Source organism: Ambystoma mexicanum, chromosome 9 (genome assembly GCF_040938575.1).
Source record: "Ambystoma mexicanum isolate Mex_15411 chromosome 9, UKY_AmexF1_1, whole genome shotgun sequence".
NCBI lineage: Eukaryota > Metazoa > Chordata > Amphibia > Caudata > Ambystomatidae > Ambystoma > Ambystoma mexicanum.
The window spans coordinates 493191931-493205430 of NC_090931.1; the positions used below are offsets into that span (position 1 = coordinate 493191931).

The following is a 13500-nucleotide window of genomic DNA, read 5'->3' on the forward strand; positions in this document are numbered from 1 at the left end:
AGCAAAGCTGCTGGGGGACTCACTAGGTTTGGGAAATTAGCCTTAACAGCGAATTCTCCCTAACACACCGCCCAGTTGGAGAGATGGTGAGGGAGGGGGGCGGGGTACAGGCAAACAAAGCAATGAAAACTGACGGCTGGTCAAGGAACGACACATAAGACTGATAACTGGCAGATCAACCAACCATCATTCAATCAGATATTGCGTCATCGGGGCTGAAGAAAAGCATAAACCTTGGCTGGAATGTCAGAGGCCTGGCAAACCCCATCAAAGCCAGGAAATGACTGGCCGACGCCAAGAGAAACAGAATCGGCATGCTCCGTCTACAGGAGATACATTCCACTGAAAAGGTTGTGGAATCGTTTGCCCCAGATTGGGGCCCTCTAAGAGTAGGCACAGGGTACTCCTCGCAATCCAGGGGAGTGCTAACATTTGTACACCATTGCACAGGGTTTCTGTAAGGAAGGTCATCTACGGACAGTGAAGGCAGATATGTGATACTGTGGGGCAGGCTGAAGAACCAGGAGGTAATCCTAATAAACATGTAAGGCCCGAACATTGGCACTCCCAAGTTCTATCTACACATCATTTTGCAATTATCACCCCCAGGAGACGCCAAAATCTTATGTGGTGGCGACTTTAACATATTAGACCTCCCGAAAGACAGATCATACAGAATCCGACTACAATCCAAGGCCGCCACGGCTAAACTGCAGGGCATGTCTGAAATACCACTGGTGGATGTCTGGAGGGAGCTCCATCCGGCCCTGGGGGAATTCATTTTCCATTCATCCGTACACTCATCTAGTTCGCGAATAAACTATTGGCTAACCTCACCGGAAATGGTACCGCATGTGGTGGACTGCTCCATCCTTCCACGCACCTTTTCGGATCATTCACCAGTCTGCATTGAATTACAAACGGCCGATGAGACACCAGTGCCGAGGGTATGGCACATGCCGCCGGACCTACTGACAGATGAAGCGATTATAGAAACCCTGAGAGCAGACATCATTGAGTTCTTTGCAAACAATATGGGCAGAGTCTCTTCTCCTCTGTGGCCACGGTATTGGGCATCATTTAAGGTCTGGATACAGGGACACCTATCGAGAACAGTGGGCACGCTAAAAGCCATAACAGATGACCTAAACCAGTCAGAGAGCACCCTTCGAACTTTGGAAAATACACATGCGAACATGCCAGGCATCGAAACCCTTAAACCTCTGCAAGAACAGCTCGAAATATTCAGACGCCTGGCCGAACGTGAGGTGAAATACATCACACAACCAACTAAAGCCAGATGATACGGCGAGGGGAAACAAAGCAGGCAAGACTCTGGCTAAGCCAATTAAGCCCGAATATGGGATCACACCGATCACATCCATCATGGGGCCGGATGGAGCAGTCTGCATAGAGGCCGACAAGATCAACAAAGTCTTCCTGAACTTCTATTCAGACCTGTAAAAGAATGTTGATCAAGTATGGGACAAGAGCTTAAACAATGTGTCCAAAATCCCCCTTCCCAGACTACAGCCTGGTGAGAGGGCAATACTCGAAACCCCTCTTACGTTGGAAGAGATTGGCCTGGCGATAAAAGACCTGAAGGCTGGGAAAGCCCCTGGCCCGGACGGCCTTCCAGTTGACTTCTATAAAAGCTACTCAGACAAACTATCCCCTAAACTCCTAGAAGTGTGGGAAGAATCCTTATCGAGCAGTACTCTACCGGAATCCATGCGGGAGGCCATCATCACTGTCCGGCTTAAACCACACAAACCACCACAAGATCCCAAATTGTATCGCCCCCTCTCACTAATCAATACAGACACCAAAATATATGCGAAAGTCATAGCAAATAGGCTACTCCCACAAAAGAAAAAGCTGATGCACCCCGACCAATCAGGATTCATACCTACAAGATCCACGTCCCTGAACCTGCATAGGCTCTTCACGATAATATCACAACTAGACCCCAAAGTTGCAGCCGTGGCGTTATCACTCGACGCTGAAAAAGCGTTTGACTCAGTCCCATGGGGATACATGTATGCCATATTGGCCCATATGGGGTTTGGGCCAGGCTTCCTAAACTATATCAGGCTCTTGTACAATGACCCCAAAGCTAAAATAAGGACTAATCATACTATGTCGCCCGCTTTTACGCTAAAGAGCGGTACGCAACAAGGATGCCCCTTATCCCCATTAATATTTGCCCTCACTAAAGAGGGAAAGGCAGCATACATATGACAAAGATTTACATAGCGCTATACAGATCCGGGGCCCTCAACAACTCATCTAGCTATACACAGATGACACCTTCTTGTTCATAACAGACCCAGAAAAGAATTTAGCTGCGGTTATGCAAGATATTACAGAGTTCGCCACATTCTCGGATCTAAAATGAACCAAACGAAATCCGAAATCATCCTCTTGACTCCTAAAGCCATGAAAACCAATGCTACGGCTCAATTCTGTTGGTCACCCAAGTCAGTCCAATACCTAAGCATAGTGATTGCTACCGACAGGAACACGCTATACGACACAAACTATGGGCCCTACATCACACAATTGGAGACCAAACTCACCCTCTGGAATAAACCTCCAATATTATTATATGGCCGAATTGCATTGCTCAAAATGGTGGTGGTCCCTAAAGTTCTTTACCTATTTAGCAATATCCCCATATGGCCTGGCAAAGCGTTTGAGAAACTCCAAAGACTGGCATCCGACTTCGTATGGGGTGGGGGCACGGTCAGGTTGAGCTGGTCCAAATTAAGTGAGGGGCTCGACACAGGAGGGCTGGCTGCACCGGACTTCACCTTATACCATCATGCGGCACAAGCCCACTTTGCCAAATACTGGTTTCAGGACACTGAGGCATACGCCCATATTCAGGCAGAGAAGCATTCTGCGCCCCCCATAGACATACGGTCCATGACATTCTCTAAGCATCACAGCATTTGAGGAGGAATAGACCCGGTAGCCTGCACGACCAGGGCGTGGGAGGCAATATATCGAAGGGTGGGATGCACAACTCCTTATTGTGCCTCCTCCCCACTATGGCACTACACAGGGATTACCCCCACTCTAGACACATTGATGCAAAGGAATTGGGACCCGGGGAAGACCCTTACACTGGGGGACTTGTTCCAAGTCGGAGAATTTCTAAACCTGGCAGAAACGTGCTCGAGATTCAGACAGGGTCTCATATCATCCCTGCAATGCCGCTGCCTAAAGGTAGCGCTCAAGGGATCTATGTCATCACTGCGCCGCCCGCAACTGTGACGCCGAAAATGCCGACAGCAGTTACGGTGCGGCGCAGTGATCATATGGATCACTATGCCCGCTTCCCCTGGCCTGCATTGCCCCTCCGAACCCCCCCCCCCCCCCAACTCCAATTACCTTTAGGGCGGCACACTTCTGCATGTGCTGCCCGCACTCTGCCATCCCTGCAGTGTCAGCTCCTCCCACTAACGTGGGTTGGAGCTGACACCGCAGGGTGCTTTTCCTCTCTTTTTTTCTTACATGTCCCCCGCTTTCTGAAATGGTAAGCAGGGGACATTGCCGCAACTCCCGGCCCCCATTACTGCGCCCAGGAAGAGCAGGGGACACCCCCGCAACCCCCGCTCTGCTTGGGCACAGTAAATGTCACCCTCATTTTGTGCGCCTCCAAAGTTGCAGTGACAGCGGGGGCGCACAAATGAGGGTGACATTTTTGTACGATACCGCGCTCAAGCACAAATGGCCCACGTTCCCTACAGAACCACCACCCTATCTGTTTATACTAGAAATCATGGGTCGAGAGGGGTTCAGCGGGAATATCTCTAAAATATACAACACAGTCACAGAATACAATGAAAGCTAAGTGGGGGAGGGACCTTGAAGTATCGCTAGAAGACACACACTGGACCAGATACTGCCAATACACCAAGACCATTTCTCTCAATGCCAACTTCAGGCTGATCCAATTCAAAATTTTGAACCACCTACACAGCACCCCGGATAAATAGCCAGATTTGACTGCTCCAAACAACCCCTGTGCCCCAAATACAACCAATCCAGAGGCCAACTCCTTCCACATGTACGGGAAATGTCCACCTATTAGGCAATTCTGTGAGGAAGTGGCTTCATACCTCAGCAACATCCTCGGAATACTTATACCGGCCACACCTCTGAAATACCTCCTGGGGGATATAGGAAAAACCCCCCAACAAATTACATACTCTACTCAATTGCAACAGCAGTAGCCAAACACAACATACTTCGACATTGGAAGGTGAGAACAGCCCCTGCTATTCATGCCTGGTTCCGCGACTTGGTCGAGGTGCATGAATGTGAAACAAACTTTACAAAGGGTCTAACACTGAGAAGCCGACCTAAAGACATATGGGCCAGCTCTGCCAGTATCTCAACACAGACCCCTTAAGCTGCAGCCCAGACGAGCAAGAGGAGAACCCCTAAACTGTACCAAGCTTGCCAAATTGTCAGAAAAGTTGACTGCTGTATGATAAATATAGGCAATATAATGTGTCATGCATAAAATGTAACTAGAATGTGTCCGTCAGAGAAAAAATAAAGTTAAAAAAATAAAAAAATAAAGAAAAAAACAGTATCACAGGCTTCAGCCCTGTAGGTCAGCCTCCCTCTGCTGGCTTCACTCTGGCCACCTTTTCAAAACACTTCACTGTGAACACCGCTCAGTAGGGTTCCCTTCTTCCCACACAATGTTCATAGGGCCTTCGGGCTTCGCCCCTTTCAACCTTTATGAAACAGTTCACTATGGGGCTTTAGACTCTGCCCCTTCTCGTTAGCATTCCCTCCACTAGGTTCACTGTTGCCAACTTTATCAATCATGCCTTTCTCAATCACCTGTCGTCAAAGACTTTCGACAATACAGAGGATTTTGCAAGATCCCTGTATGACCACTTTGACCGTTCCTTCGCGGTCTTCCCAAGGCCTTCTGGTGTTGTTAATTTTCAACAAACACGGGTTGGACCAGAGTCTCTCGATTAAGCACCCACGTGGTGCCGGATCCCTCAATAGTTGGTCTCCCCTTCAGCTCTTGCACAGCCTTCTGGTCCTTGTAGTTGGATCAGCAAGTCTCTTTCACACGAGCACCCACATGGCGGCAAAGCACTCTGCAGCTGGTCTTGAAGGTTTTGATTGCGTTTTATAGTTTCACCACTGGGCCCACCTCTGCCGGGGTTAGACCCCGTTTCAAAAAGTCACACATTTTTAACACAAACAAGGTTTTGGGACTTCTAGTCCCGGAATGCATTTGCATCGATTTTGCTCCCACTTCGTTGCTCCCCAAAATAGCACTCTGTCTCTGGGAGCTGCAGGAGCCAAAAGGAGATATCTGTAGGTGGTCAGGGTCTCTCCCTCTGCCCCCTCAGACCTGGGTTCGCCTGCCTTGCCCAGGGGAGGAGTTTAGATGTCAGTACCGCTAGGCAACCGCAGTTGCCCCTGGTCTTGCCTTCTGGAGGGACAGTTTCCTCCTCCAAACTGCAATCTCCTCTCTGGTAGCGGGGCCAGTGTTTGGGAAGTTTTCTTCTCCTCCACCAAGCCTACCAGTGTCTCTCCAGCTCACATGGGCTCTCTCCCTTTCTCTGGTACCTTCTAGCATCTGGACTCACTCACAAAGCTGTTCCTGGCTGCTGCTTTCATACTCCCAGCTAGAGTTAATTGGAATCAGGTGTGAATAGTTGTCCCTCCCTGCCCGACTCTGCCTGACCTCATTATCGGCCCAACATGGAGACTGCCCATAAGAATCCATTGCCCATTGATTCCTATGGGTAATCTTCATGACACCCACCTGCCCCGTCCTCGTCCCAGTCCTTGTGGATTTCAATAGGGGAATGGGATTATGGGAATTGTGCTGTGGAGAAGTAAAATTTGTTTTGGGTTTTAGTAATTTGGAGTTCCCCTGTTTTCTGTATTGTCTGTTCCGTAATTAAAAGTGCAGGTGGGGAATAGGAGTTTGGTGACAACATCGCATAAAGACTGCTGGGATATTGGGTAGAGGTGCATTGAAAAAAATGTGATACCGTATCGTGCCCAAATGCGCTCCTCTTGCAGTCTCCAAGGACCTCCTGTCCAGGTGATCCTCCATTGCTTGTCCACACCCAGGGTTGGGATCCAAGAGCGATGTCCCTCCCCTGGCCACCTGAACAAAGGATCCCTCGGAATAACCTTGGAGAAACGCCTCAGGTTTCTCACACAGGTCAAGTATGTACATCTTTTAAGTTTGTGTCTACAACTGAAAGTAGGTTATGAATTACCAGACTGAAAATTGATCATGGCACTGAACAATACCTTAATTTTATATCACCAGCCCATGCACGTACATTGCTCATGGAATTCAGGACTGGTACCCCGCAAGGTTGCAACAAGGTTGCAACATTCACCCGTGGGTGGAAAAATCATGCCTCAAACTTGTCCATCATGTGATGCTTGCTCCGAGATGATTGAGCACGTTTTGCTCTTCTGCGAGAGATACAAAAATCTACGAAGAATATACTTGTTGCCACTGTTTTAAAAGGCCGGTGTTCACATTGTCATATAAGCCTTAAAACAATGTCAATCAACTAACATCGTTAACAATACATATTTTGTGGCAAGTTTATCTACCGAGCCTGGTGCTGTAGGAACTATATAATTGGGCAATTAAAGATTGATTTATATATGGATTTTATTGTATTGCTGTTTTTAATCTATAGTACACAATGTTTTAATGCGATACTTTATTTTTAATGAGTTGTTTATTTCGGATTCTTGAAGCGACAAACATGAAAAATGTATAAATTAAGTCTATTTATATAAATAATATATGCTAAAGACAAATTGGTCGAATAAAGCAGAATAAAATTAAACTTTATACACATCGTTTTGTTTCTGTTTTGGTTTAGGCTATGGCAGTCCCCAGAGCTATTGGAAAATGCAGAGGCCATTCAAGATATTTTAAGTCAACCTGGGGCACTATATCTGCAATGGTGCTATTGTTTTTATGTAAGTGTATGAACCTGCTGGACATTTGGCAATGTACTGTTCTGTACCACCAGGCAAGAGAAATCGTATAATATACACCTTTAGCGAATGCTCCCAGGCAATTTACAACAGTGCCCAAGGTAGTCTATTTAACCACTATTTGATGTTGAAAGACCATTCTAACTTTGAACAATTTATTGATGCTCCATAGTCAAGGACTTTGTCAAACTGATACTGGATATTCCTCATTGTGGCTTTTTGTGCATGCTGAAAGGAAGGCTCATTATTTTTCTGCCCTGCATATAAGCAACCAAGGAAGTGATGGTCGATTTCCCTCTTGAGAAAATCTGTTCACATTTCATATAGGTACACATTTAATTGCTTTAGCGGTACAAAGGAGTACTCAGCATGGCATGCTAACATTTATTAGCAGGGTACTTTCCACATAGGAACATATACCATTTGCAATATGATGATTTTAAAACAAGTCATGACTAGGCCAATACTTTAAATTTTAAACTGCACTATGAGTTCTGGCAAGTGATTTCTTTAACCCGTAGAGTATAATTTTAATTTTGCATGCCGTCATTACTATCTGCCATTTTATACAAAATTAGTTTTTAATCTTGTAGAATGTTTTTATATTGTTATATTTCATAAAATACAAACTTTGGGATGGAACTTTGTATAGACCCGTTCAAACGTGTGTAGGCCTCCAATTGCTCAATTAAAGAATAATTTGTTTAACTTTGTGCAGATTCTCTCATTCCTTTTCAAACGTTTTATTTAGCGACACTGGTTCAGTCCTTAACTTACGGTTTAGAGATTATGTTAGTAGACTTGGGGCAATACGTAAACTATTTGCAAGCAACAATCTGGAAGCAGGGTTTGGGTCTTCCACCCTCAATTCCAGGTATGGTTATCAGACATGAGTTTGGCTTGACACACTGGCTATGGTCGTACCTTGGTCTAAATTGTGTCAGTGTCGGAAACTTTTAATTCCACCAGATAATTCATTGTTTGAGAGCCTCTATTATACGTTAACTAAATCAGTTATTAAAATGCTCTCTGCTCAACCTACAATATGTCTGGATCAGACAGATTTGATTAACTATCCATCAAATGTAACAAAGAAACTTTATGAATTGGACTGGTGTGAAACTGTGGACCAATTACGTTCCTAAACACTTTACAAAGAATACAGCCGTTTTCCCAGAAAAAAACAATGCTGTCCAAATGCATTACATTATTTCCGTGCAGTAGAGCTTGTAACATTTATCCAAGATTAAAATGTAATGAGCTTCCAACTTTGGAAAACATTGGTCCTACTCTTAATACACCTAAAGATGAGAGGTTGTGGACTTTGTAAAAAACTGTACTGTGTGGAAACATTAAAGCACCTTGTAAAGCTACTTTATCTATAAAGCACAAACATTTTAGATTTTTGAATGAATAGCTTTCGGTTTATTTTAATGATATCTTATGGTCTAATTTAATGATGGGGAACAGTGCATCACAATTGTCTGACTTGTATTGGTTTTTATTGAAGGTATTTAGTATGTTAAAAATCCAAATTTAATCATGAACTTTATGACTAAGTTTTAAATGATGATTTGCTTGAATATTTATGCGTTTTAAACATCATCCTATTTTACTGATATCATGTTTGACTAAATGTTTATTTTACGGTTATATGTTATGCTTATTTATATTTTGCTAATTATATTGTAGTGAAAAGGTTTATATAACAGAACCAACTCAATAATACAAAATAAAAAACTAAAATGTAAAATGTATTTCTACGGATTACATCCAAAATAAACAGTAACTACCTACCACAGTGTCTTCTCCCAACCTCCCTTCTACCACTTCCAGAGCATCTGTTTAGCCATGGCCATGAAGGATTCCACCTTGTTTTTCTTCCTCCCCAGGTTTTAGCCCCAAGTTGTCTTCTCTTGGTGTCTATCGCTCCCATTCTTGTTTGTCCTCTGTTCTGTATCTGTCGCCCCACTCATTCCTTGCCACCTACTTTCTGTACTTTTATTGTTGGCTCCTTTCCTCAATCACCCAATTCTTCTTTCTAGGGTAATTCTCGCCATACTCTTTCTTACTCTGTACTGACTATTTCACCCCCCCCCCCTTTCCCTCCTTGATTTTGGAATGGTATTTCCGCATGTACACTCCTCCCCCTCCGTCTTCACTCTTTCCTCCACTACAATCTCCATCCTGCAATTAACTACACTCCAACGCATACACACGTTGACTCCCATTTTGAAATTACTCTGTGCTTGTCACCTGATGTTTCGTTCTCCACTTGGCTCTGTGGCATTTCATCCAAGGTAGGGACTTTTATCTCCAGCACAACTAAGGCAACCCCCTCCCCCAGTGGTCAGAATACAGTGGAACCCATAGCTGTACCTACAGGTGAGGCTTGCAAGCTTCTCTTGCTTGAATACACTGGATTGATTACTGAAGTAGGCAATTCACTTCACCCTCCAGCTTTATTTTCCAGATGTTGTCACCCACTTTCAGGCCACATACAGGCCCTCAGATTTATGGAGAAGTCATCTGCCGACAAGAATAGGGAAGGGAGACTGAGGATCCTCTGCATTCAGCCTCCAGGGACCGCCTCACAAAAGGGGTGGAGGACCACAGGCCCATGATCAACCCACTCCCACTGCCTAGCCTGCCACATGAAAGTTTGTCACAAAGGTCACTATCCTTTTATTCAGATGCTCCTTTTCTCACTATGACAATTCACCCCTTAAGGAGATAAAATAAAAACCAAACTCACCTTTACTGCCCCAGAATTCAGGATCAGTGTAAACTATCTGGTTAAACCTCCTCTGCACAGAATCTTGGCATCGCTAGAAAAACAAGTCAAAACACAGTTTGTTGTAAAACAGTATTCAGCAGTTGAACAGTAAGTAGCATGTGAACAATTAAGAAAACGGATATCCCACACATCCAGTACACCACAAATGAAAGGAAATGTATGTTATATAAAACATTTGAAAAACAGTTCTAGAGCTTTGCTAAAAAAAAAGAACAGAATAAGGTATGCATGATAAAAAATAAAAACACTTTTGTGAATACGAAAAGCTAGTATTCTTATGGGAGCAACAAGGGTAAGAATTTCCATTAGACATCCCAGAAAGACATTCATCAATTACATTAACTATAAACTAGTGGATTTCCATTTTGCTCTCACATGTACATTTAAGAGACACCAGGAATTGTGTTTGAGCAGCTTGGAAGTTAATCCTGGTAAAGTCACTAGCAAATAAATAGAAAAACTTCCATCGCTGCAAGTGCAGAGCAATCTTTACAACATGATACAGTGTATTCAAATTATTCAGCAATCAGTAATTTTTCAACTTATTTGTTTCTTTCTGGTAGGTAAGCCAGACAACATTGATGCACCATAAAAACATTGTGAAGACATTTGCCACTTGTTAGGCGCTTATACAATTAGCAAACTATTTCAAAGTGGCAACAGGGTGGGGACAGGGAAGACAATGAATTACAACAATGAAAATAATTGAATTGACAGTACAACAAATCAGACTAATAATAGGGACGGGAGACAAACCTACTATGCCTTGGGAGTGTACAGAACGTGTAAGCGCAGAGGGGAGGGGGTAAGGGATAGGTGCTGTCCTGCTCATGGAGAAATGCTCAGGGTGAAGTTCTAAGAGGAGAAAACGTAAGTGCATCCTCCAGTTAGGAGGGTGAGCCTAAGCAAGTGCAGTAAATAGAGAGCATCAGGGATGAGAGATGTGGGTAGGAGGTCAGGGCCCTGAGAAAACATAAGGGCTCTGCACATCAGTCAGGCTACTGTATGATTAGCAAGGTAGAGGGGAGGAGAAGGAAGAGGTAAAGAGAAAGGTCTTGAGGCTTTTTCGGAACTTAACAAGGTCCCGCTCAAGACGCAGGGGGAGAGAGAGGCTATTTCACAGAAGGGAGCCCGATGAGGAAAGCGATCAACCACCAGCTCTCTGTTTAGCAAACCGCTTCACATGCAAGGAGTTGGTGCCAGAGGAACGCAGGTGTCTAGAAGGTGAGTATTTGGTTAGGAAGAGTTGAAGATGGAGTGGACCCCAGCCCCAGATAGCCCTGTGGACGATACATACATTTGAATTTAATCCGTGCTGCGAATGGCAGCCAGTGAAGGCTATGTAGGGCAGGAGAGATGCAGTCCCTGGGCTTGAGGCCAAGGATAAGTCTTGCTGCCCTATTTGGGGTTAGCTAACGGGGTGGGGGGGGTTGCAGCGTGGATGAAGGAAGATTAAGGAAGAGGCTGTTGTAATAGACTAGCCTGCAGAGAACCAGAGCACAGGTAAAATCGAGTCTCTGGGTTGAGGTGAGGAACGGAAGAGTTCCTTTGAGAAGGAAGAGCTGAAAGTGGGACTTCTTGACAATGTCCTGAATATGAGGGATGAAGGAGAGGGAGGAGTCAAAGATGACCCCGAGATTCCAGGCTTCAGAGGAGGGGGCAGGGGGAGAGCCCATGGAGGAAGGCCAAAGTGCAGGGAAGAAGTAGGATGCAGGGAACCAAATATGGAGTGCTAGGGAGAATTCTCATTTCTGTGCTAATTCCCTTCAACCTTAAAGACCCCCCAGCTCTTTTGCTTGACTTTAGGACTTTTTAATTTTGGCCCTGGAGGGAGTGAGCCCTTTTTCTCACTCATGTGTTTTGACCTGATTTGGATTATGTGTTTTCTTTGTTTTTGGAGTCTGACAAACCCCATCGGCATCTACGTTTTGTATGGTGACACACAGCACCTTCAGTGCAGTGCCACAGAGAAATCCTTTAGATTTCTCATAAGGTTTAAATACCTTTTCTTGTGTGAACTACTGTTCCCAAGAACAGTAGAGTGAAATTGACTTTACTTACCTTTTCTCTTTGTAGGTCCAGCACACACCATCTAATGTGGAGTGCTTGGGTGGGTTACCTATTAGCCCCTTTTCCTACCTACTCATGTTACATTCTTTATGTTACCCTCACTACTTTAAATGGCTGGTGGCAGCAGTTATTATTGTTCCTTCTATTGTGCTTTTCTACCGCAGGCTGAATCCTCAACTGCAGTATAGCACCCATGGGTGACCATTTTGTCAAAATAGCCCAAGTATCTTTTTTCACCATTTTCTGGCTGTGAGGTCTTTCTTGAGTTTCTCTGCTCGCCAAGCCAGCATTGAGCCCTTTGGGTTCCTCCTCTAAGGCAAAATGAACAATGTGTCTAACGGAAGTCCCGCCCCCATCTTGCCCATATGTTGCAAGTCAGAAAGAGCAACGCCGGTAAGGGTACCTATACCACGAAGAATCTTTGAGATGAGGTATACACTAAGAAAGCTCTATATGAAGTATCCTCGAAAGGCTGATGGCCTCGAGAGAAAGGCTCGAAGAAGTCTTAAGTGACAATGACAAGAGACTGGCGACGTCACGTGAAGCAGGGATGACACACCAAGGAGCAAATGAATAAGGCGAAGTGTCCTCGCCAAGTGTTTGGTGTGTTGGAGGCTCTCTGCTGGTGTGGACTACACTACGTTTGATTGGGCCTAACGGAGTGAAACTGACATTTTTTGCCACATCACAAAAGCGCAAGGAACCTGTTGTTGGACCTGGTGTTGTGGCCCCCTTTAACTCCTGGTAGGAAGTGAGTAGGCGGTGGCTTAAAAACTCTTTGGTCACGCGCAGTGTCTGCGCAAAGTGTCCTCGCAAAGTGTTTGGTGTTCGGTGGGAGCGTGGGGTCGCAGTTGTGGTGATCCCTTTTGTCTCTAGTGGTTCACCAGGTAAGGCTTCTTCCTGCTTTTCCCCTCTGGAAATCCATCAATTGAAGAAACGTCATTAATGGCATGGCCTTGCCGCACTCGCACCTCTGTAACCACATGCTGACTGTTCTGTGAATTTGAACTCTATATCTAACGGATAGTGTGGTGACGAAACTGTAGCTGGGTGACTTCTGGTCTTTCATGGTGCTCTGTGCGAGACTTTGGGCTATCTGGTGCCTTTTACGGGTGTGGCTTGTGCACTCCTGCCTTCATTCTTATGTTGATTATGGACGCGCCTCGGATCGGAGCTAAGATACAAATATAGTCTCCTACATGGAGAGCACAGCTCTGACTTGTGGCCCTTGACCCTATGTGAACGCGAACCATCTGTTGCTTTTCTTATATGCTCTTGTTAAGTCTCAACCACAGGGGGTGACTGCGGACCTTGGAGCCTTTGAACACCAAAAGGTTGTTAAGTGCTGTTCGCAGTCTGTCAAAGTAAAAAAGATTGCTGTCCTGGAGCTTTGTGCTTATGTTGTGTTGATCAAACTTCATATCACGTTTACACTGTTTCACTTACATATGTGTTGTCAAGGGCACTACCTTAGGGGGTGATTGCGGGCCCCAGATCCTTTGAACCCTAGAAGGTTGTAAAGCTGCTACTAGCTGTCTACCAAAGTGAAATTCGTTGTTGTCTTGGAGCCCGGATGACCACTGACCACAATGGCTTATTGTGAATTCAGTGCT

The 13500-nt window shown here is 45.0% G+C and overlaps 1 protein-coding gene across 9 annotated transcripts in view; it reads right to left on the reverse strand.

Moving 5' to 3' along the window:
• The window catches only part of KIAA0753 (KIAA0753 ortholog), a 1822630-nt gene that overhangs the window by 563831 nt on the left and 1245299 nt on the right, over nucleotides 1-13500 (reverse strand). For all 9 annotated transcript variants that reach the window (XM_069615058.1, XM_069615057.1, XM_069615051.1 and 6 more), the window contains one exon: nucleotides 9776-9848. In XM_069615058.1, coding sequence (XP_069471159.1) covers nucleotides 9776-9848 — 73 coding nt within the window. The remainder of the gene's footprint in view (nucleotides 1-9775; nucleotides 9849-13500) is intronic.